This window comes from Amblyomma americanum, chromosome 7 (genome assembly GCF_052857255.1).
Source record: "Amblyomma americanum isolate KBUSLIRL-KWMA chromosome 7, ASM5285725v1, whole genome shotgun sequence".
NCBI lineage: Eukaryota > Metazoa > Arthropoda > Arachnida > Ixodida > Ixodidae > Amblyomma > Amblyomma americanum.
Genome location: NC_135503.1, coordinates 121,959,812 through 121,985,789, shown reverse-complemented (window position 1 = coordinate 121,985,789; position 25,978 = coordinate 121,959,812). Strand labels below are relative to the sequence as shown.

At 48.3% G+C, this 25,978-nt stretch overlaps 1 protein-coding gene across 6 annotated transcripts in view; it reads left to right on the top strand.

Annotated features, from left to right (window-relative positions):
* The window catches only part of LOC144099520 (sphingomyelin phosphodiesterase-like), a 108,540-nt gene that overhangs the window by 34,560 nt on the left and 48,002 nt on the right, over positions 1-25,978 (top strand). For 2 of the 6 annotated variants that reach the window (XM_077632883.1, XM_077632885.1), the window contains exons 2-3: positions 6,388-6,529; positions 24,335-24,510. In XM_077632883.1, coding sequence (XP_077489009.1) covers positions 24,352-24,510 — 159 coding nt within the window. In that variant the 5' untranslated portion in view covers positions 6,388-6,529; positions 24,335-24,351. Of the gene's footprint in view, positions 1-6,369; positions 6,530-22,993; positions 23,015-24,334; positions 24,511-25,978 lie in introns of those variants that run through there. The other 4 variants (XM_077632887.1, XM_077632888.1, XM_077632884.1 and 1 more) reach the window with 3 other exon arrangements.

The following is a 25,978-nucleotide window of genomic DNA, read 5'->3' as shown; positions in this document are numbered from 1 at the left end:
CGAGCGCGTTCAATCGCGTCATCGACTATTTCCCCGGGGTATTTCTGTCGTGACAGAGCGGCTTTGAGAGTCCTTGTATGTTGGTCAAATTCCTCTGTTGTAGAACATATTCTTCGGTATCTGTGCGCCTGAGAGTATGGAATGCTTGTTTTGCAGTGTTTCGGGTGGCTACTCTGGAAATGAAGATATTGCTGCCTATCTGTGGGCTTTTTGTATAGTGTAGTCGAAAGGCAGTTGCCGTCTACCGATATCTGCACGTCGAGAAAATTAATTATAGAGTCGGAGATACTGTGGGTGAACCTGATTGAGGGGTGCAGGGCATTAAACTGAGCTATGAATTCCAACAGGCTTGCCTCATCATGTTCCCATACAAGAAATATGTCGTCCAGGAAACGCTTGTAGAAAAGTGGTTTTTTTGGCTGTTTCTCAAGGAACGGAATTTCTAGTGACGCCATGAATATTCCGGCGTAGTTAGGTGCCATTTTTGTGCCCATCGCAGTACCGCTCATCTGGAGGTAGTGCTCACCATGAAACTCAAAATTGTTCGAATTCAGGACCAGTTCAAGAAGGACGGAAAGAGTTCCAGTGTCCAAATCTACCGAAGATTTTGAGCTTTCGAAGGCTGCCAGTGTTGCCGCTATGCCGTCGGAGTGCGGGATGTTTGTATACAGGGAGCAAACATCCATAGTCGCTAGAAGGCCTCCTGTGGGGATGATCAAGCTGGAAATCTCCCGAAGGAAATGACTTGTGTCCTTGATGTAAGAAGGAAAACTGGGAGGGATGTCCTTGATGAGAAAGTTGATAAAATTAGATCTGTTCTCCGTCACAGCCCCATTGCTGGACACGATTGGACGGCCAGGATGGTTGGCCTTATGTATTTTAGGGAGGAGATAAAACCGGCCGGGAGCTGGATTGCTCGGCAACATTGATTTTAACATTGCCGCACTTATTCTACCGTTCTCAGCGAGTCCAGCAAGAGTGTCCTCTATTACTGTCACTAGTTGGCTTGTGGGGTCATTCGGAAGTTTCCTGTAGAACTGAGCATCGTTAAGCTGGCGGTGGCCTTCATTTAAATATTCTGATTTGTCCAGGATTACTATAGCTCCACCCTTGTCAGCCGGTTTTATTACTATGTTTTCGTCTTTACGCAACGTTTCCAAAGCCTGTCGTTCCTTGTTCGAAAGATTACTACGGACCGGACGTTGTTTTCCGTACGCCTTGATGATATCCTTCTGCACCGCAGATATATACATATCAAGGTGTCTGTCGCGTTGTTCGCTCGGTGTCCACAACTTATCTGAGACAGTGGGTATCGTTTGTTGTCTGTCGCTGGTGTGCTCGTGGAAATACTCCCTAAGGCGGAGGTTTCGTGCGAAATTGTCCAGATCCTGAAAGAGTTGAAACTCATTGAACTTACCAGATGCTGGACAAAAAGTTAAACCTTTGGATAGGAGGCTCAGCTGGGCAGGCGTGAGAACCTTTTGTGAAAAATTCACCACATTTGTGTACCCACACGATGATTCACAGCTCTCAGCTGCGGACCCCGTACCAACACCATTCGGAGAGCTGTGAGCCTTTGTGTCATTTTCTTTAGATGGGACAACGGTCTCACGGCCAACAGCTGCCAACCGAACGTTAGAGCTCAACTTGGACGACCTGGTTCCCGTATATTCGTCTGAAGGAAGCGGAACTTTGTCGCGTGTTAGTTTTTTGCTCTTATCGTTGGAGACTTCCTGCCTTCTTTTTATCTCATCCAACTTCAACCACGCTCTAAATGGCTGGGAATGTAGCTGTTTATTTTATTGTATATTGTTTATTTTGTCAGTAATCTCCTTTGTTCAACTTACAGCCAGCTTCCGTGTTCTATCTGGAATAAACACCTATATTCTAACTCTATCACCTAGCCTACTGGGACCACGCGGCTGCCCCGCGGGCCGCAAACCTTTCACGGTTTCCGCACACATGTATTATTATTATTTTCTTTCTTCTTTTTTTAACTACCGTGCGATACATTTCTTGAATTCTGTGCTATGTCTTCCGCGCCCAATTCATTCTCATTAACCATTTGGTATTTGGTTGGCGCCCCATTCTATTCATATATATATTTTTTATTATTTTTTATTTTTTGTGTGTGTTAATATTTTCTTCTTTCAAAGTTCTCTTGTGCTACTAATTTTTTCTCTTTTTCCTTTTCGTTTTCTCTCCCAAATTCCTCTCTGCCTTCTCATTACGCACTCGGGCTTCGCTCAATATTTGTTGTCTTTTTTCCCCCACGGCTGCCACTTCTTCACGGGAAGCGCACTGCCGGACTCTAGTTGAAACCGCCTAGTTTATTTATGGGAAGAAGTGCGCCAGGATGTCTGGTAGACAAAGCCCGACGGAAGGGCCTACCGAAGAAAAGAAGCAAAGATACGCATGCGACACCACTGCAGGTTGCCGCTGCGGCGCGCAACAAGTGTCTCTCGTGCGCGTCCCCAGCAAGCGTCTCAGGAAACCTGATACGGGCCGGCGGCGCGGACTCGGCGGCGTCTGGCGGGAGTGTCGTAGAGAAAGGGGGGGACTGCGGCCTCCCGGTGCGCCGAGAGCCGGTTTTAACACTCCTTTCCCTTTTCTATCGCTGTTCAAACTCGTTGTCTTTTCTACTCCTTTACTATTTCCACCTCCCCGTTTTGCTCTGTGTTTTTTCTGTGTTTAATTTGGCCACAGCTGCTGCGCGGTCCATTATACGGCCCCTTGCCCTCACTTTCAAGTTTGCTTTGAGGGCGGAGTTTATACATCCTCGCCCGCTTTGTGTCCTTATATTGACAAGACTGTTTCATTGTAAGCCTGCCCTGACGAAGGGAATACCATTCCCGAAACTGTTGGCACAATAAACCTTTAAAACGAACAGTCGCGTTTGTCGTAATACTGTACTTATATATATATATATATATATATATATATATATATATATATATATATATATATATATATATATATATATATATATATATATATATATATATATATATATATATTATATATATATATAATGTGTACCGGAGATAAGTGCATGCGCAGTTCTATCTTCTCTGTGCATGCACGACATTGCGCATGCGAGTCGTCAGTATCCTGTGGAACCCGTTGTGTACGCAGTTGTGAATGCAAGCGGACGAGTAATGTTTGGGAAATGATAGCCGCATCATAGTGAAAGATGTAATGTCATTCCAATCGACTGAAGTTAGTGTGTTTTGGTAACTAATAAACTGGTACACAGGAGTATTGCACCAGCAGCCGAGCGCCAAAGCCAAAATGAGAAGCTGCGAAGGGTGCTTGTCAGAACTAGAAGAAGTAAATTCTTATAGGCTTTATTTCTCACACAACGTAAGGCCGGTGGCAAAAAAAAATACCCCGCAAATTACGAAGGGCACAATGGTTAGGAATGTTACTTTATTTCAGCAGATTTTGTTACCTATTTGACCGCGTTACCAGCGACTACTACCAGCCCTAGTTCAGTGGCTCCTGCGCGTAGCCTTCTTACGTAGTCTGTGGCTAGACTGGCAAAATATCTCACCATCTTGCAGTTTCATTCCTCTACCAGCACAGCTAGCGGACGTCAATATCATGACATGACGTTTACAAACACGCTACATCGCACTTTCGCAGATAGTGTACAAGCAAGTAGCTGTTGCGGAAGTCATCAGGTTCTATGGCTAGCTTTTAGCAGGTACGCATCTTTGTAACGGGATGAGTTGCTTTTATGTTACCTTTTAGGCGACTTACTCAGCCAGAGAATTGTAAAGCTGGAACCGCATGGTGCGTTTTCCGCGAGCGAAAAACGTGACGCGGGGCGAACGCCCGCGTTGCCGCCGACACGCGAGCACCCGCGCGAAAAAAGGGAGCGGCGCTTTCGCGTCACGTTTTGCGGGTTGTCAGACAACATAACTCCCAACGACGTGAATTGTCTCTGTTACCGCATATACAATATGCCCTTAAACTTACAGAACACTACAATAAAAAAATCTGAGTGTAATTAGACAGCGACATTTTTTAGAAGTGTATTTATCAAGCTTGATTTCAAGCAGCAACATTGTGCGCGAAGCTGTGCAACGTACGCGCCGGTTCTGCGAGAAAAAGAATTGCGCCAAAGAGGTTCCGCCGAGATGCGCAGAGAGCAGGGCTATCTGGGGCTTGATTACGCAACTGTGGCAAATTCTGTCAAGTATTGACAGTGACGTCAAAATGACGACACGATGAGACGTCACCACGTGACGTAACGAGGAATCAGCCAATTACAGCAGGGCGGCGGCCCGAGAGTATTCGAGGGACCGTCTGCTTAATCTTTTGTAAAAAGAAATAAGAAATAAGCAACGATGAAAATAACTGATATTTTATTTGGCGAAAACATTGTGTTTAAAGTTCATAATATTAAGCGAAACAGAAAGCGTTCGAAGTTGTGCTATTAAATTGACTGGTCGGTAACTTTTGGTGCCGCGGGGGTGTGCTGACGGCAGTTAGAAGGCCGCTTTGCACGAAAGCAGCTGTTTCACGCCGTGTTATTCTTTTTTTGAGCGGCGTCTGGAATCGAGCTACTGTGCGGTTGATCTAAGTGCGGAGAAAAATTTCAACGAATGCAGTGAAAGCTACGTGACTACCGAGCGAACTTGCAAGAAGCGCTTGATAAGAAATCGACGAAGACACCTTGTTGAAGTCTGTGTTGTTCAGCTTCTTCGATCGATGACAAAAATGCCAAAAGGTGAGGCGTTGCAGTATGTGACGAGTGGTTGTTTGTTTCTTTCCCCTTGGGAAACAGAAGACGGCAACGAAGTGCCATTTGGTGGGAAAAATAAACTGCTTTGCCATCATAAGCGTGTCTTATTGATATGTAGGTGTGTGTCACAGAAGTGACGACGGAACCCACACTTTCTGCGCACTAACTTTAAAATTGCCCCCAACACCCGCTGTACGCATTTACTCACCGTCGGTTGTGCGATGCAGACGTACGCCTCATTACCAACGGCAGCCTGAAAGCCGCCCGTGGCAAAGAACCGCAGTGCACATAGCACCTGCCGCCGCACCGACAGCGCACTCGCATGCAAACCTCTCAGTTCATCGGCGACTTCGTCGCATAGCCACTCCACAGTATGCTTCTCCAGTCGAAAAAGGCGTCGAAACAGCTCGTCCGGCAAGTCAAATACGTCTTCGTGCGCCTTCCTTCGCCGTTGCTCGCGCCAGCGCAGCCGCCTTCAGTCGTATTGCCGCGTACACCACCCGTGACCACCGCCATTTTCTGTCACAAAGGCAACGGCCAAATTGACGGCCTCAAAACTGTGACAAAAAACTGTCAAATAGCGGCTGCATAATTAGGTGTGCAACGTCATCACTTCTGCCACATCTGTGACGTTATTTGCAGCCACCCATGACGCCAAAAAGCAAAATGGTCGCCGGCCACGACCAACCAATAGGAGCGAGGCTTATTGGCACCTTTGTGACAAGTTTCTGACAATTTTCCTAATTTACAGTTGCGTAATCTGGCCCCTTGTGGCAAAAAACAACCGAAATGCCACGTGACCAAATGGCACGTGACATACCTGAACTCAGATTGGCAGACACGCAGCGCGAGGCATTTTTTTTCTACTCCGAGCAGCAGTACGCGGCGGCGCGATTTCGTGACGGATCATGTTGGGCACGCGTCAAAACGACGTGCGCGTCCCACCATCCGCGCGTCAATCGCGCCTGAAATCGTGTCATGCGGTTCCACCTTAAAGTTTACAACCTTAAAAAAAAGCTTGTCTTATCACTTAGCACAATGCCGTGGATTCATATGCCGGCCGCGATAGGGGCATAGTGAAATCAAATCACCACTGTGGCGACCTTTAAAGAATCCACGGGATGCCAAAGTTGACACAGACGACCCCGCTACGGCGGGCTTTCTAGATCCAGTATGTTCTGACTCATGAAAGTAGCTTTAAAGATTTAAGTTTATTTAAAGATATATAGTGGCAGGTCCATAACTTGAAGTAACCTGAAATTATGATGAGGATTAGAGGAAAAGTGATGAGGAAAAGTAATTTTGCCTAAAAAATTCTAGTCACACCCTTAACCCCTTTTTGTGATTAACTACGGAGAAATAAAAAAACAAGGACGAAGTAATTGGGCCAAACAAACGCAAACTTTCAACAACGCTTATTTTAAAGTAACATACCCTTTTTATACGTAATACATTAAGGGAAATAAAGCCCATGCGACAGATTCTGCAGAAAATTCGCACGGTATAAGAGAGCGTATCCTTATGTTGAACGTTGTGTAAAGTCGGCACTCACTGCGTACACTCCTGTCGCACTCGTGCCTGCTTTCTCCGCTGTTAACTTCAAGGTGTAAAATCGGCAGGCCTAATTTTCTCTCCAGCGCTGTTGCCACCCGTCCGGGTGGTGCCCCCAAAGCCAACACAACCGGCATCACCTCCACGGGCGCTTGTACGACGCAGCCAAACGCCACCTCGACGCCGGATACTGGATCCATACAACGCCGCAGCCGCACCGAACCAACCGTGAGCACGAACGCCGACCACTAACAGTAGAACGCTAGTAGGAGGCGCTGGTAGCAGTGTTCCCGGGTGGTGTGCATTTATAGTCTGTGTTTTGTGTTAGTTTGTTAGTCTTGTGTTCTAGTGTGTGTGTCGCGTAGGGTGTATTAAATGAGCGTCTGTGTGGGTACACCTGTCGCCTAGTCTATTCTTTCGATCCGAGTGCTCTCCAGGGAGATCCGTGACAAAGATAAGGGGCGAGCCTGTGCCAGGATTCATTTGCTTTTTTGTTTTTGCATTGCCTTGGATTTTTCCGATCTCTCGACGGCAGAAAGTATGTATTTGGCAAAAACGTTAGAGCTGGTGCTCAAGCTAGGCTTAAACAAGGAAGAGGCGACGCGTCTTTGGGACGAGGAGGAAGAAGAGGCAGATAGGCACAGAGAGAGGAAAGGGCGCAAACACGCGCAGATGCTCGCAAAGCAGAAGAGCGCGAGGATAAGAGAGCTCGCGAGGCAGAAAAGCGAGAAGAGAAAAGAGCTCGCGATGCAGAAGAGCGGGAAGCTAGAAGAGCTCGCGAGGCAGAACAGGAGAAAATAAGGATAGAACGGGAGAAGAAGTTTATTTTGTGGAAACAGGCGCATGTCGCGGGAGGATATGAGGAGATCACGGACAATGATCAGAGTTCCTTAGCGTTTACAGAATCTCCTAGACCGGCTAGAGTTTGTTTACAGAATCTCCTAGACCGGCTAGAGTTTGTCCGAGAAAGCTGATGAGTCCTTTTCATGATAGGAGAGGTGATTTAGACCCATATCTGCAACGATTCGAGCGGATAGCTTCGAGGCAAGGCTGGGAGCGCAATGGGCCACGGCATTGAGCATGTGTTTAGTCGGAGAGGCGCTGAATGTGTTTAGGGGGATGCCTGCGGCTGATTTCATGGACTACGAGAAAGTAAAAAAGACACTCCTCCAAAGATTCACGCTTACGGCAGAGGGTTTCTGTGAGAGATTTCGCACTGCGAAACCTGAATATTCTGAAACCGCTAAGCAGTTTTCCTGCACGCTGAACAATTATTTCGATAGGTGGCTTGATAAGACAAGCACAGAAAAGAGTTTTGAAGGGGTGCGTGACAAGCTGGTCACAGGGCAATTTTCATCATGTTGCAGCTCAAAGCTAGCGCTATTCTTGAGAAAGAAATTTGTATTCATTGGAAGAGTTCGCCGACACTGCAGACCATTTTGAGTAAGGCAAAGGAGGAAGCCCAGAAGGTCCTAGAGACAGATGCGACAAAACCAAGAGCACATTGCGGCGCATCTAAGGCGCCAGTAAGGTGTTTTCTCTGCGGCAAGGTGGGACACAGTGCAGTTGACTGTCGGACTAGTAGCGTTGCTCAAAAGACACAGGTTGTAAGAGGAGGGGTCATACTCTGGATGAGTGCCGATACAGAGCGCAGGATCGATCTGCACGCGTTATCGACTCTAGGGTAGAGCATGTCACGCCACCTGAAGTTCAACAGATGAAAGGCGAACAAACGCCGCTGGGAAATGAGGCGGTGAATGGAACACCCAAGTCGAAAGCAGCAATGCCGGTGGTGGTTGGGCAAATAGGGGACCGTCCTATATTGGTGCTTAGAGACGGTGGAGCCAACACAATTTTGGTTCGGAGAAACCTGGTGAAGGGCAACGCTCTTACAGGGGAAGCTTCGGCCGTCATTGTTGTAGATAGCACAGTAAGGTACCTTCCTGAAGCCAGGATTCTAGTGTCTACGCCATATTATACTGGACAGGTAGTGGCAAAATGCCTAGAGCAACCCATCTACGATCTCGTCTTGAGAAACATTACGGGTGCAAGAAGTGTCGAGGACACCAATCCCGAGTGAAGGAAGCTCGATGTTGAAGAACATCCAAAGGAGGAAAGGCCCGCGACAGCTCAGGCGGTTGCGGTCAATTTCTCGTCGACAGTGGAGACAAGAGCTCAAGCGACTGCCCGAGCAACGCAGCGTTCGCTCTCTACTCCTGCTACGATGGTCCTGAGCGTAACAACTGGCGAAATTTCAATTAGGCAAAGAGAAGACCCGAGCTTGAAGGCCTGCTTCGAAAGAGTTGGGGAAAAAGTGAAAAGAAAGAAGAGCCGTACGTCATTCGAATATCAATTATTTATTGGTCTTCTGCACAGGCAATGCATATTTACCTCAGGAAGGCAGGTCCCACAGCTGTTGTTACCGAGAGATATGCGAGAGACAGTGCTACGCTTAGGACATGACGCCATTATGGCCGGACACCAGGGTGTTCAAAAAACGGTGTCTAGGATCACCGAGGAGTTCTTCTGGCCAGGTGTCCAGAGTGACGTTAAACGCTTTGTTCGCTCATGTGACGTGTGCTAGCGCACAGTTCTGAAGAGAAGAGTTGGTCCCGTGCCTCTGGGCAAGATGCCAGCCATCGACTTATCGTTTCAGCGAATGGCTATTGACATTGTGGGGCCAATCTCTCCAGTATCCGCCAAAGGCAATAGATATGTGCTTACTCTGGTTGACGTGGCCACTCGTTATCCTGACGCTATTTCATTGAAGGCTATTGACAGCATCCAAGTGGCGGAGGGTCTGGTGGAGATGTTCTCGCGTTATGGGTTCCCGAGGGAAGTTTTGAGTGACCGAGGCTCGAACTTCACATGGGAACTAATGAAGGAGGTTAACCACCTTTTTTCAGGGCGGCAGTTACTGACAACGCCTTATCATCCCATGTGTAATGGGCTTGTAGAGCGGTTTAACGGCACCCTCAAAAATATGATCGAGAAAATATGCCAAAAGAGACCTACTGATTGGGATAGATATCTCCCAGCTCATTTGTTGCCTGACCGCGAGGTTCCGCAAACGAGTCTTGGTTTCTCGCCCTTCGAGATGTTGTATGGGAAAACCGTTAGAAGTCCACTTACAATACTCAAGGAGCTGTGGGCTAATAAGGAGATTGCATCAGATCTCAAGACAACATACACATACGTTCTTGAGTTGCGGGACAAGTTGGAGGAAACATGCACGCTGGCACATCAAGGCCTGGAAAGGGCGCGCGAACGCTATAAGGGCTACTATGACAAGAAAGCCACTCACAGAAATCTGAATACGGGCGACAGGGCTCTCGTCCTGCTACCCACGGATCATAATAAGTTACTGATGCAATAGAAGGGCCCATACCTTGTGACGTGGAAGAAAAAGGACTTGGATTATGAGTTATTGATAGATGACACTGAGAAGGTTTTTCCTATAAATATGTTGAAGAATTATGAAGAAAGAGGTCCCGTACGGCTGTCCGCTCCAAGGTAGCATGCTCGGTAGTGGCCGAGGATACAGATGATGTTGCCGAGGTGCCCACGTGCAGTGGCAAGAAAGGGTAGGGTGGGGTAAGGCACAAATGAACCCCAATTTGAATTAAGACAGACGATCACAGCTCTACTCCAAATAGAGGGGGAGGTGTTTTCAGATGTGCGGGGCAAAACAGAGGTCATATGTTGCAAGCTAGACCTCTCTACAGAGAGAGCCAAATAAAAGGTTCTAGCCATCTCTGGAATGTATCTTTCAGGCGTTGTTGCTGATTTGTTATTGTTGTTTCTATTGTTATGTGATTATACAAGGAAACGTGTTGTGGACATCAACATGTTTATTAAGGACTCTGTACGGACAACGGTAGTGGTGTGTTGATGTTTTGAAAATGCAGTTTGGTGTGCTGTGTTAGTGGTGAGCTTTTGGTGTGTGCCAGACATCTGCAGTGTGTTGTGTGCTGGGTCCAGGATCGCTACAGAAGATAGTCGGTCGGCTGGATGGCTTGAAGATGACGATGACGCGAGCAGTTTTTCATGGAAAAACTCTTCACAGAGGGGGCCCTTGTCACATATAATTGGGAGTCTAAAATGAACTTATGAACCAAAGAGGCTTAAGGAGGACGACGAGGTTGGTGATGGGTTGACGTGGATTGGCCGAAGACAAGAGAAGATGGAGAAGAAGAATCGGTGAGGTGGAAATAGATGATTGGTGGAGAGGATAAGAAGAGGACGACGACGAGGCTTACGTGGACTAACGCCAAGACTATAAAAGGGCGAGGGAGAGCGAGGCACGGGGGGACCAGCAGAGAAGCGGATGCTCCGACGGGTCAGGGACGCATCGACTGGAAGAGAGCGACGCCGGCTACTGCTTTGGTGAGCTCGCGTTCTACGGCTTCGCATCGTTGACTTCCTGCCGTTCCTGAGCCCGTTCCGGGGAGTCAACTGCGGACGCCACCACCTGCTACGGCCAGGGGTGTCTCCAGCGGTGGTGCCCCCAACGCCAGCAACACTGGCATCACCTCCAGGAGCGCTTGGACCGGGAGCTTGTACGACGCAGCCAACGACGCCGCCAGCGACGCCAGCCCAAGCACGTCGAACGCCACCTCGACGCCGGCTACTGGACTCATACAACGCCGCAGCCGCATCGAACCAACCGTGAGCACGAAGGCCGACCACTAACAGTAGAACGCTAGGAGTAGACGCTGGTAGCAGTGTTCCCGGGTCGGGTGTATTAATAGTCTGTGTTTTGTGTTAGTTTTGTTAGTTTTCTGCGCTAGTGTGTATGTCACGTAGGGTGTATTGAATGTGCTTCTGTGTGGGCACACCTGTCGCCTAGTGCGTTCTTTCTGCCCGAGTTTTCTCCGGGGAGATCCGTGACAGCGATCCATGTTGCTCTTCCTGAGAGCAACCTCGCTCGACCAGTCATTAATTTAACCGCCACCTGCCATCTTTTATGGGTACCATCCAGTGTCCCGCACACACCACTCTCGGCGCAGTGGTGCAGCAATGAAGAGGTGCGCCAATCCCCTGGGATGGCAGGTGCAGCCACCGGTGGGATTTGTGCGATTGTCCCATGTAACTGGGAGTCTAAAATGAAATTCTGAACGAAAGAGACTTGAGGAGGACGACGAGGTTGGTGATGAGCTGACGTGGATTGGCGAAGACAAAAGAAGATGAAGAAGAAGCATCGGTGAGGTGGAAAGAGATGATTGGTGGAGAGGAGAAGAAGAGGACGACGACAAGGCTTGGGGGGGGGGGGAGAACAGAGAAGCGGAGGTACTGGCGGGTCAGGGACGTTTCGGCTTCAAGAGAGCGACTCCGGCTACTGCTCCGCTAAGCTCGCGTTCTACGGCTTCGCATCGTGGACTTCCTGCCGTTCCTGAGCCCGCTCCGCGGAGTCAACTGAGGACGATGCGGCCTGCTACGGCCAGTGGTTTGGGAAGGGGGAAGGGGGGCGCGGGCCGCGGTAGTGCGGGAGGGGGGGGAGAGCTCTGTGTTGTGTCCTCTCTTCTCTGTCCCGTCTGTCGCGCTGGTATGGATCATCCGTCACAAAGTTGGCGCGAAGATAAGAAGAGGTGCAGTGGCGTCGCGGCGGCGGATACGTAGAGCCATGCAGAGGTAAAATTGCCAGGTGCGTGGCATCGGGTTTCATCACGCCGCAGCGAGCGGCGCCCTCGTTCACGAAGTGAGCGGGCGGGCTTACTCCTTCTCACTCGTAAGCAGACAGGTATCTCTGCCGACTTTTCTCAACCTAAGGTACGGCGCGACGTACGCAATTCTGCTGATTATAAAATCCCGTACTAGCCGCAAGGTGTCCATTTTTCATGCCTCTTCTTCTGATGGTGATTATGCCGATCATTCTTGTTACGTGTTCAGTCGTCTCTGCCAGCCGTCTTATTACCTCTTGATTGTTGCTGTTGTTTGCGATAATCAGCCCGTGGGATGAGATGAAGTCTTGTTCCGTTAAAAAAGACTTGCTCGTTTTTCTAGAATATGCTGCAAGCGTAAATTTATGAACGTTGACTAACCTCTCTTTATCAGTGAAATATGTAACAAGCATGATCATCCACTGAAAGCATATGTTTATCTAGGATAAGGTTACTGTTTAGCCCCGGCCCGCTTTTGTAAAGTCGGGGGAGAGTTTTTGTTCAAACAAACTTCTGACGAGTGTTCTGACGAATGTCTCTGCGCACAAGGCGATGCACATTCAAGGACTGGTCAGCACTACGGCGGGAAGAGAGATTCTAGATCGAATAGGCGTATAAGCTGAACCCATGTCTAACCGACCGGACCCTCTACTACGAGGAGTTATCAACCGGTACCTGTGGCTACCAAAAGGTACGGTTTTTGCCAATTTCTGTGGAGGTCGGCGCCGTTCCGCTAGGCCTAATAGAACAGCTTTGAACTGTCCATAGCCAGGCCTAACCTCGGCGAGGAAAGGCCGGCGTCTTCAGGCGGCAGCTGTACAAACATGCCCACCGAGATGGAGACGTCCATTGTTAGGGACTCGGTGAATTCCGGAGTTAGCCAGATGTGTGTTGAAATACAAGGGGAAGAAATTTCTTCCGAGGAATTCAACAACGGTGCAGACTGGTCGCACCTAGGGCGGCGTATAAAGACCTTGGCCGGCGAGGGGATTGCCGCTCGCTACTCAAGAGCTACGACGAAGAACTTCGCCAGGAATGCGAAAGCTTCGGTGTCGAGAGCAGCAAGGACGCCGGACGCCCTACCGGGAGAGGAGACCAAGGTGATAGTGCGGCCTCCAGAAGACCTTAACATCGCGAGGACTCAGACCGTCACCGTGGCATCGGCCGTCATGATGGCGGCGAACGTATCAAGGAAGGACGGGGCAGCGGATACTTTCTGCCCCAACTTGCAACAAAACATTATGGTGGTGAGTACCCCCTACGATATACGTGCTTCACGTTACGCCGAGATAATATCGAGCCGCATTGGTGGCAATTAACATGTGGTTGGCGCATTTCAAACCGCGCCATGTGGCACCGTTAAAGGCGTTATTGGAGGTATCCCAATACGGATTCCCTGGCCGCAATCGACCGAAATATTGTTAACTCTGGAAATCTCTTGGCACTTGGCGCGAAAAGGATTGGTCGCTCGACTACAGTCATAGTGGCTTTCAATGGCCTGAAGGTCCCGAATTACGTGTGCCATGGTCCCGTTCTCACCAGGTGCAGCCTAATCGAAAAAAATTCGATATATGTAAGCAGTGCGAAAAGGGGGGCCACCGCTGCGACGTTTGTCCAGACCCTCACGCGAAGGCTTGCTTTGCTTGCGGGGCCGTTCACCCCAAGGAAGATCATAGATGCACCCCCACTTGCAAATTGTGCGGAGGGCCACATCCGACCGGTGACAAGGTTTTTAGGAATAGGTACAAGACCCCATACGTAGGTAGAAAGCGGCAGGAGTGCAAGATGGCCGAACAACAAGGGCAGCAGCAACAACGAGCGTCTCTCAGAGTTGAGGAATTTCCATCGCTGATGTCCACAGCGGAGGTGGAGGAAATCGAGAACATAGAAGAACGGTCAGCCCACATCGCGGGGAACATCAAGGAGGCGACGAAGATCATAGAAAGGGATGAACAGGTCGACAGGATTGGCAGCCGCCTGGCGCACTTAATCGAATGCCACTTAATCGAATTTGCCAAAGCAATCTATCCTAAATAGGTGGAAGAAGCAACGACTAAATCGGCGCCTAAGGAAGAGGGTGGCGGAACTGAATCGCGCCATCAAAACCCATTGTCGGATGCTCTGCACGCAACAGTGGAACGAAATCGTAGCGCCGCGGACGGGCAAATGCATTGCGGTAAGACCTGGAACTTAATGAGGCATCTGCTCCACGGGTAGTACAAAATCCCACCAACGCGACTGCCTCACAAAGATCATTTACAGAACAGTCAAGGAAAATGGGGAACCCGAAGTAATCAGACACATTGATAACAAGTACCTCCTGGTTACACCCACGGAAAGGCATCCCGAGTACAGCGGTCAAGCCAACTAGAAGCTCGACCGCGACATCAGCGTTGAGGAGGTGCGAGCGACCCTGCACGAACTAAACAGCAGGTCAGCGGTCGGCCCGGATCACATATCCAACAGAGAGAGCACTTAAGAACCTCAGCGTTGTAGCCATCAACAACCTCACCGGTTATTACAGCAAGTGCTGGTGGGCGGGGTCAGCGCCCCAGCAGTGGAAGACTGCCAAAACCATCCTCATCCCCAAACTAGGCAAGCCGCCGAACACGGACAACTTACTTCTCATCTCGCTCACGTCATACGTGGGCAAGGTGTTGGAGCACGTCCTCATGTGTAGGTGGCAGGACTACCTGGAGGAGTCGGGACGTTACCCAACCACGATCATCGGGTTTCGGCGTTCCCTCGGCACCCAAGACACGATGATTCTGCTAAAGAAAGATATCGTTGACGCTGACAACCTAGCGAAAGACAACAAGGCCATCCTAGGGCTGCACCTGCAGAGCGCCTTCGACAAAGTGAAGCACTCAGCGATCCTAGCCCAAGTGTCCAGACTCAACATGGGCGCACGGACACACAATCACATCAAGAACTTTCTGACGGGGCGGACTACGGAGATATGCGCCGGTGATCTACGGCTCCAACCGAGAAGGCTCGGTCATCTCGCCGTTGTTATCCAACCTCGTCATGATCGGGGTCGCCAAGCGAGTCTCTCGAGTCGAGGGGGTTCGGCACAGCATCAACGCCAATGACATCATGCTGTGGGTTCCGGGAGGCAGCGATGGTCACATTGAGAACACGCAGCAAGAAGCCGTTGACGCCATCGAAGACCAGCTAAATGGATCCGGTTTGATCTTCTCACCAGGCAAGTCAGAATTGTTCTAAAAGAAAACTGCTTATTGGGCTGACTTGCGCCCACAATGAACTGAATCACTCGGTGGTGGCGTAGCGACAAGCTGCCCGGCGGTCATCGAACAGAATCCCCGCCGCTGTCGGCCGTGCTCAATTTAAAGCTGATAGCGAACTTTTAAGATAAAGCGTGCAAATGCACTAGAACATTGCGGAACAATATAGAATCAGCTCTGCCTGGCTGCGATCAGTCGAGATAATTCTAGTCGCGTCTTGCGTCGCAAACAAAGGGACAAATTGGCGTGGCGGCAGATTTCAAGAAGGAACAAACACTGCAAAGATTAGCGGCTCTGTGCTATGGGACTGCCCGGAGGATTCTCCTCCGGAAGCTCCTATAGAAGCTCCCTCACCAGAAGCCTGAGAAGAAGTGTTGCGCAGATCGGACCCCGCCGTCCAGGCAGGAGATATTGAGCTTGCCGAAGAGGTCGCCGCGAGTAATCAGCTAACGGCCGCCTGGCTCTTCTACTAATAATCCAGTAACCCGTCTTTTTCCGCAATAAAGTGTTCTCTCTCTGACGAGTGTTTCCTACCTCATGTTTCACACTTGCCACTCTTGTTGTCTTGCCTTTTCCTGGGCTTAGCTTGCCTCGGGTTGATGCGGTCGGTCTTTCACTACGAGCACCGGTGCGTCTTGTTCTCTTGACAGCATTTGCGCAGTGTACCGCACCGGCAGTTCACTGTTAAGGGTGATTGTACAGGCGCTTTTAAATGTAAGGTATCGTTCAGCGAAGAGGGTACGCTGTGGTTCTTCATTCCGTATGCTGTCAACCAGCCTGTCTCGGAGGATGACTTGTAACAAGTCACCGTAGTCGAAATTTCTGGCTGAATTTTGAACTTCTATAATGAAGCCTTCGACGCTTTCGCCCTCCTTTTGCACGCGCCGGTTAAACTTACGCTCCTCCCCTACGACGAAACTTTTGGGGCTGTTCTGCGCTTTCAGCATACATTTAATTCGTTCGTACGAGATTTATTCCCAAAATGCCGGCACAGTGATAATCCTTAGTATTTTATAAGCCTCTAGGCCTATTACTGTCAAGATGCCTAGGCGCTTTTCGTCGGCTATCTCATTCGGCGTCGAGATGTCCTGTAAAAGATCCATGCACGAGTCGACGTTTTTCGCGTTTCGTGGTCGAATTCCGATATCTTCTCGAGTGGCGGTATCTCGAAAGAAGCACGTAATTTCGCTACTGATCCGTTTCCCTCAAAAGCGCTGCCCAGCTCGGTTTGCTGTTGGTGTTGCTTGAGGTTGCTGGACCCGTGCGAGAGGTAGTCGCTGTATGCAATGTTGTCCACGATGAGCACGGACGTAGAGGATGGCGTTGGTTGTATCCGTGAGCGTCTGCAGGCGGTAGGCGGTATGCAGCGTGCGGTGTATCCCGAGAGCACGCACTATCGGGCACAGAAGTGCCCAGGGCGCCCAGGCGCTCGCAAAAAACTATGTAAAGTGACGGGTATACTTTTAGCGCTGTGTCCATATTCCTGCTACAAGGGGCGGTCCTCCGAGGATGTTTCCATAACGGTGTTCCAATCCTTCAGCTTGATGCGCGATTTTACGTTCCGGACAAAATGAGTGCAGCTTGCCGGCGCCTTATCAGATTGAAGGCATACGCTGGGAAGCGCGCCAGCTTCCCTGCTCATCGTGTGTGCCGCTCCTTGCATGAAGCCAAGAGCAGTCGCTTGCAGACGACTACCCCCTGTCGCGCCAAATGGACGCGACATTCTCGGGCCACTAGGCGACTCTGATGACGCAGCGATGCATTTGAGCGAGCGACGGCGCGACGTAGGCACTTCTGCCAGTGGGGTAGACCTTCTTTCCTCTTCCTGACAAGCTGGAAGAAGGCGCAGCTCGGGCTTGCTTCCCTTCCTGCCTCAGTCACTCGTCGATCTGCCGCCGGCCGTCGCTGACGCAGGTCGCTTCATCGCTTGTTCCAACGTTAGCAGCCAGTCACGTCAGGTAATGAAAGTTCTGTATTCAGTGCGGCCATACGTATATACTGATATGTGACGGCAAATGAATCACTCGTCGAGATTGCAGCCCACACGACGCTCAGTAGCCGACCTGCTTCCCTATCAGGGAAACATTGCAGAATGTCACCGATCTGTCTTAAGGTTTCATGCGCTTTAGCGTACCAAAGCAACTCAGGCTTTTAGGGACGTCGTACCGGAGGCCTGCAGATAATTTCAACCACCTGGAGGGCTTCAGCGTGCACGAACACCGCAGAGTGCATTTCGCCTCCATCGAAATGCGACCGCGATTGAACCCGTGTCTTTCGGGTCAGCAGCCGAGTACCATAACCACTGAGCCACCGCGGCAGCCAATATGGCTTAGAACAGGGCCAAGGCCACTTTCCAAATCTCACGGTGTGCCAATAAAACTCATCATGCAAGGCATCCACTCCCATAGGCAGTGGATGGCCTTCTCCTAAAGAGCACGAAGTCGCGCGTTCAATTGAAGACTATAGCTTCCCCTTTTTGGAGAAGGATTATGGGTTGTTTAAATACTTGGCGTTTTAGGAATTGATCCGGTGCCCTTGACAGATGTATGCATTATAGGCACTTCGACAACTTAAGCTCGTAAAAATTCAATAATTATAGTAAGTGATAACCATGATCCCTTAACCAACGAACACTTAAAATGTGCGGTCTAGCAGCGTGCGTGTGCATCCTTCTTGATTTCCGGTTATTATTTATTTATTTGTTTGAACTACTGTTGGCCAACTTGGGACTGTTACAGGAGCGGATATGTAGGCAAGAAAGATGCAAATTACAAACAATTATACAAAAGCCAGCAATTACATTTAAAAACACAAGAAATCAAAGCATTCATAAGCGGACACATCGAGGGCGGAAGATTAGAAGACGGAAGATAGTCGCCAACTCTGGTCTTCGAAGCATGCGTTCAAACATGTCTCAAAGCATTCTTTCATACAGTCATGCATCGGGTACATATCGAGCAAGCAGCAACATGAAACTAATACTGACTGAGGATGGTAATCAAGTCTGGCTTGTTGAGGTTGGATAGCCTCGGTGCTGAAATCAAACATGGACCTACAGGTCATACTGGACGTTTATGCCTGTGCTTCATACGTTGTGGAATATGTGAACAGGGCCAACCGGGGAGTTTCACACTTGCTTTCGCTACGTATGTCCTGTCATAGCCGAGCTAACCCACTGCAATTTTTTTCATATTGATCACCATTTGTCACGTATTGCACCACTGTATGACGTTGCTTAAAGCTGTGTTCAGCTTTCCTTTGTCTTCTTGAGAGTTTGTTTTTTAATATAGCACGCAATACTCCGCGAAGAGGTATGTTATGTCGTTTATGTATAAAATAAATAAAAAATGGCGCTAGCACAGAGCCCTGCGGCACGCCGGGAATGGCCGGAACAATATCAGAGGCATGGACATTGTATTGCATATAATGTCGGCGTTCCGATAAGTAGCTGGCTATCCACCTCGTAACAGGACCATCACCAAGTATCTTGTCTAGTTTGAAGTTCAGTTTGACATGTGCCGCACAATAAAAAGCCTTCGAGTAATCGAGGAAAATTGTATCAGTTTGTATTCGATCGTCGATTCTTTGCGCGAGGTCATGAAACATTTCTGCTACTAGAGCAATCCTGCTTTGAAGCCATGGTGGTTATGGTGCATGTTATTGTTGGTCTCGGTATGTTCTATAAACGCTTAATAAGATATGCTCGAGAATTTTGCAAAAGGTAATACATGTGACGGTTATAGGCATGTAATTAGACGAGGGCGCTGCGCCACCTGATTTGTGGATGGGAACTATATTTGCTATCTTCCATTCAGCTGGCAGAAAGCTGTTCTGAAGTGACTTAGAAAATATGAAGTAGAGATATTCACTGATTGCTTCGGCATAACGCCTAAGAAAGCAGTTCGGAATTCCATCAGGACTACTGATCCGGAGTTCCCGGGTTCGAACCCGACCGCAACGGCTGCGTTTTTATGGAGGAAAAACGCTAAGGCGCTCGTGTGCTGTGCGATGTCAGTGCACGTTAAAGATCCCCAGGTGGTGGAAATTATTCCGGAGCCCTCCACTACGGCACCTCCTTCTTCCTTTCTTCTTTCACTCCCTCCCTTATCCCTTCCCTTACGGCGCAGTTCAGGTGTCCATCGATATATGAGACAGATACTGCGCCATTTTCCTTTGCACAAAAACCAATTATTATTATTATTGATTCCATCAGGACCGGAACTCTATTTTTTTTCATCAACGTTCAACAAAAGAGAAAGAATCTTAGGTACACTTATTGCCGGAGCGCCTAAAAGTTGTGTTGACTCATTACTATGACACTAATGTTCCTAAAACAACATCGTAGGCTGTGAAAATCGAATGGAAGTAACTATTAAATGTGTCAGCTTGCTGTGTTCCGTATATAGGCGAACTGGCAGTAACATTCTTTCTGTGTATATACCTCCAGAACTTGTTCGGGGAATCTTTAATGAAGGTGCTCAGTGTAGTTCCACAAAAACGTCCTTTAGCCTGGAGTACTTTATTCTTTTTGTTAAGAAACCTATGTTTACCTTTAATTCTAAGTTGGCTCGTTGCCTATTTCTTTTCATTAACCTATTAATTTTTCTTTTCATGGGAATTATTTATCGGGTAATCCACGGATGGTGCTTGCTTGTAGCCTTCTTTATCAAAGGGATAAAAGTTGTGATGAAGTGCATCACATGCTCTTTAAATTCTGCCCATAAGACGTCAACAGTAGTACTATACTATGGACATACAGTTGAACAGAATAATGGAATTCAGTCATAAGTCATTACAGCCGCATCATTCGCTCTCTTGAATGCGCGCACATATTTCGTAGGACCCCCGCCGACGATCCAAGTTTCGCAAGTGTTGCGTACATATGTCGTTTCATGGACCGAAATTCCTTTTGACGCTTCCACTTTACAGTCATCTGTTCTAAAGTGGTTACTAACAAACACCAAGTCTACTATAGAATTAGATGTTACTTGCGCACGAGTAGGCTTATTAACAATTTGTAGAAGTTCCAAAGTAAACATGATATGAAACATAGCACTGCTTGTTGCATCAACTGAACTTAAAATATTCGAGTTAATAAATAACGAGTGGGCAGTTGAAATCACCAGCTGTTATGATCATAGAGCTATAGACGTATTTATACATCAAATAAAACAAGACATCTAGATGCACAATTTAAGCATTTGGCGGCCTGTAGTCCGCGCCGACGTTAACAGAATTTCATTTTAGGTGAAGGTTGCACCAAACGACTTCTATACTCTTAACAAAAGGTAGTAAAAAGGTACTGGCGGCAGCTGTTACTGCATTTTTTGAACATTTCCTACCTTTGTACTACCTTCTTAAGACCTCGTTACTGCCTCCATTAAAATGAAGTTTCAGTTACTACGTTTTGCCAGTTACTATCTTTGCCCTACCCCATTACCACCTCACCAAAAGCGGAGGTAGTAAATACGGCTGCCACTCATATGACACCACTCCGAACGAAAGAAAAGGCATACACTTGGAGGTACACATGTCGACAGTTCGAATTCCGGTTGGGAGCTAGCCTCCAGACTAAGAGACGAATGCTATATGCAACGAGAAATTGTATGGCACCACTGGCGGCGGTGTACGACGAACAGTTGCGGCACAATTTCGATACGCAAGTCGGGAAAAACTGCCCGCCACATGCACATCCGCCAGTGGTGCACTCCTACTCCGCGCGTTCCTGCTCGTACGTGTGGTGCTGTCTATACATTACTGACGGGCGCCGTTTTGTTCGCCTGTTAATTGTTGCAGGTCTTTTTAGTTTATGGCGCAATCGATGTACCGCGGTCGCTGGTGGCTTTCGACGCCGAGCTGTGTGGCCAATACTTGGCCGTCTTAGAAGGGAGCTGATCAGTTTCTTGTCAGAGGAGCTCTTTTTCTTGGGAGAGGAAGAGTTTCTCCGGCAGTGGTCATGCCCATTCATTTCTGTTAACAATGAACGTCTTGTTCTGGTCTTTAGACACAACACTGCGCTAAGGTCTTCTTCTTTATTCCCCCCCCCCCCTTTTTTTTTTCCATGTCAGATTTTTCCGTATCACTCACTGTTAATAATCATGCCACGCCGCTTTAAATCGCACACAAGAAATTCCTGTTAGTTATTCAAAGATGTTTTGGCACTCTAATTGGCTCGCCTTACATGCTGAGCGTAATGTCAACTTGTGAATGTCAAATGTATCCGGTAACCTTGGCATGTGTACATATGTAAATAAAATTTTTTCTAATCAGGTCAGTGGAATTGTCAATGTGAAACTTTTTTCAACCAGGTTCCCCTTGGAGTGGAATTTTTTGCATTGATTATAATGCTTCTAATTCATCTGGAGTCTTATTTCTGCGATTCAAAGTGTTGCAGCGATGAGGCAGTGCCTGGGTGTTATCCAGAATTCAGATTAAGGGTTACTTCAACAAAAAGAAATCAGCTCCGTTTGCTAAAGGTTGCTGCTGCTGTTACTGCTTTTTTAGAGGTAAAAGTTGCTTAAGTAGTTCCTGTAGCTATCTTCGAAGATGGTAACTGATATTAAAGGTACCGCAGCGGTGGACTCGTCGTTTGAGCATCCACCTCGCAAGCGGGAGGTGCCCCCCCCCCCCCCCCCCCCCCCTCCCAAGAGTGCCGCCGGGCACCCGCCTGTGATACAATGGGTACAACCTTTCCCCTGCATGGTGCTCGGCTTCTTTAGGGTGGAAATGCTTGAGAAATGGGTCTTTGCCCCACCTTTACTATAACAAAAAAACAACCTTATTTCATGGTGCTTTTTGGCCGCAGATGCCCTTGCGCCATAAAAATCTATCATCAACATCATCATATTAAAGGCAGTTGCTGTTATTACCTTCTGAGGTAGTAAATGCTACGAAGGGTAGTTCTTGCTTGCTACCTCTCAGAGGTAGTAATCGTTAATAACTTGCGGTTACTACCTACAGTTACTACCTAGGTAGTAACATGCTACAAGCAGTTACTATCCTGAAAGTTAGTAACTACAACTACCTTTTTTTTTAGAGTGCACACCTGAAATGGCAGGCATTTTCGACGAGGGTACATCATTTTTCAAGATGAAGGCCACTCCTCCACCAATAGTTTCTCCGTCTTTGCGAATGATGTCATAGCCTGAAGGAACAATATCATGACCATGAAAGCCCGAGTGCAGGCAAGTCTCAGTGATCACAGCAACATCTAGAATCAATACGAGAAGGGTGGCTTTCAAGTGGTCGATTTTTATTTAGAAGGCAGTGGCCGTTTATATTTGACAGGGTTATCGGCGGCTGCGCGCTATTTTTGATGGGTTGCTCGCGTTTCCGTCTTTTTCGCGCCTTCCTTTTCTCACTTTTTCAATTTCGATCATATCGTTAAGTTCCTCGTCCCATTTGAAAAGCTGGCCATTGATGTTTACTTTATCGTACGTTAAGAAGGCCTTCTATCTTTCTGTCGTGGTTTGATCTTGTTTTGTCCCACAGTTTCGAATTTCCGTGAGAAGACGTGAGAAGTCTTCACTGATAGATTATCCTGAATCCTTTAATTCTGAGCAGCATTTGAAGATCTTCACCTTAGCACGATAGTCCAAACGTTTCAAAATTATTGGCCTGTTGGGGGTTACTTCGTCATTTGTTGTTCGCCCAAGAGGATGAATCCTTTCAATACCTCCGACTTCATTTGGTAGTTTATCTTTAAAAATGTTTCCAGTTACAGCCTCACGGAGACTGTCAGCGGATGCATCCTCTTGCTCATCCAACCCATAGATGCTGAGGTTCGACCTACGACTTCTATTTTTGAGGTAGGACTACCTTTCTTGCCAGAAAAAACACGTTCTGTTCGAGTGCAGCTATTTTTTTATTGCTCTCGGCGACTTGTTTCTGAAGCATTCCGATCTGTTCGAACTTTTTTCGATTGCATCGAACTTTTGGTTAGCCGCCGCTCTACCTTTTTTGTTTCCTGGATATCGTTCGCGATAATTTTTAGCTGTCCTGCAATTGGCACATCATCTGGGCCCAGATTTGTTTACATGACCCCGTTGAGCAGTAAAAGAGTTTGAAAGAGAGCATGCACCGAGTACGCAAAATCAATCAAGGGCCGTGGGCACGGCAGCAAAAAAGACAGACGCTGTTACTGCGGCAAAACTTTTCCATAGCGTTTTCCCCCCTGCAGAAGGTAGAGAAAAGGGTTGGCCCGCATCGTGGCACCACTTCCGCGCCCACTGGTTTATGATCTGTGGCTATGGTTGCTGATGATATGGTTGACGATCTGAGGATAGTGTGGCAGTATGACGTCGACGATGATCCGCTTTCCGTTTCCGATGTTGACAGCGTGGCTCCAGCCGGCACCGCAATGCTGATGTCGAGCTGGGCTTCATCATTCTGGCCGCCAGGTGTCTATCCGATGATGGGCGGGTGCAGCTCTAGCGTAGAGGTGTTCGCTGTTGGTCCCACTGGTACAAGCAGCAAACCGAGCGAAGCCTACAGAAGGTTGAGAAAACGGTTGGTATTCATCGTGCACCGCTGCCGCGCCCACTTCAGGCGGGCTTCAGTTCAGGTGTGCGCACAGAGCCCTAACCTCATGCTCACAGCGTACTGAGACTAACGCTAGAGCCCACACCAAACACTGAATTTCCCTAGTGGCGCTGTGTATTGCAAGCCGGCTCAACTCACCGATAGATGTGACGAGTGCGACAATAGGTGCGTACTGCAGTCTGTACGATGTTTCTCGCAGCCGCGTACTTATTACGTGCAGGAGTGTATTGCAAACTTTTGAATAGGCGGTCCATTTAAAATCAGACTTGCTCTGACTGTCGTGGTTGCCACCAGTGTTATATTCAAGGCGAAAAAATGGCACGGACTGCGCATGCTTGTTCATGAAAGGTGGGGTGTAAAACTGTGATGAGGGCGGCACATAGCCACGCTGTAAAAAAAAAAGAAAACAATAAAAAAAGTTCCTATAATAAGGGTTCTTCGACGCAGGTGACGGAAATCCCGGAGCCGCGAAAGGAATTCGCGAAGGCAATTTTACGGCCTAGACATTTTTGCACCGAAGACGGGGTGCAGTTTGTTTTCTGTAGTCATGCCTCGTTATTTATTTTTCTTTTTTGCTCTTTACGCAGAGGCCTGACGTAAGACGATGAAGCCCAGTGTGGTTGCAACGCTACTGCTGCTGGCTGCATTTTTCAGCCTACGCGGCAGCGAGTGTGCGCCAACGATCCGACGCTGGGACGCGGTGAGGAAATTTCTGGCCGGAGGCGTGTACAACATGGCACTGCCGACGCAGCTCATTGGCCAGGTAGGTGAGCGTGCTGCGTGATGGATCCATGTATTCCATGCTGTTGCTTCTACTTTTGTTCGCTTTTCACCTCGCGCTTTGATTTAGTGTGTTGTGGAACTTCTGTTTGGCGTGCACGATGCGCTGGCGGTTCCATACCTTTCGCGCTATCCAGCGCCGTGCAGTTCCGGGAGCTCTCAATGCGACAGGTGGGCTAGAACCTATGGCCATGGACGGTGCCAGGATCCGAGTGCCGAGTCTAATTTTGCGAAGATATGATGCCGCTGTAACTTTGCTGTCCATAAATATGTCAAAATAAAATTAACAAAATGCTGCGGTGGTGTCACGGCTCGGGGAGAAATGCGAGGCACCTTCCGAAACAAAACCGAAAGGGGGTGGAGTTTGACACCCACCATTAGCCGGTTTATGTTCAGCGTTACGAATGAGACAGAGCCACCAATTTAGGCAACAATAACAAATATATTCTCAGTAAAACGCACACAAGCAGACCAAACGCGTCGTTACATTAATCAATGAATGCGATGTGGTAGCTACTAACAGAGCACTATATACACGTTTTACATTTTGCTTCTAGGGTACATGCAATTCGCGCAAAAGAGATTGCAATTAATGAAGACAGACGAATAATAAAATGAACCGAAAAGTCGAATTGAAGCGAAGTAGAACACAAGCATACGATAACCGGCCGGGGTGTAGCGACAGTCCATTCACCACGACACGGGGCTGTTCTCGAAGGCCGTGGGCCTTCCGGAACAGCAAGCGGGTTGTCGCTCCTGTTCAGAGCTTCTTTTGACACACTTTCTCAGAAAAGGAACGAACCAGTCAAGCCTTGACCCTAATTAATTATTTCGGGCACTTTGCGGGCACAGGACAGCAGATAAAAAATGAGTTTTGTTTTACATTCTCGTACTATGGAAGATAGCAGGTAGGACAGCGCGAATGGGACAGGGTAGATTAAAGAGGAACTAAAACAACAGCATAGGCGCGGACCGGTACTTGTGGAAGCACTAACTTACGTTTTAAGCAGTACGCCAGGACACAGCCAACTAGAACGAACCAACTGAATCATCTAGCCCGCTGAACCAGTTGGCACGCAGGAACGTTCTACTACATCGCATTTCTTTTACCCTGGGCTCTGTTTTGTGTGTACAAACGAAGCATGATGCTGCGTTTTCGCGTGTGAACCTCATCGCTGTGACCACCTGTGAGTCCTGTGTCCTGGCGTACTTGTTAAAACGCAAGTTAATGTCGCCACAAGTACGAGATCTGCGCCTGCGCTGTCGTTTTCATTCCTCTTTCACTTGCCTTGTCCTATTCGCGCAGTCATACCTTTTATCTGGAACGAACCAACTAGCCCGCAAGAACGTCCTACTAAATCACGTATTAAGCAAAAGCAGAAAAAAAGATGGTGCTTATGTCAAACAGGAATAGACGAGTACACGACGCTGCTAAGAAGTGATTGTTTATT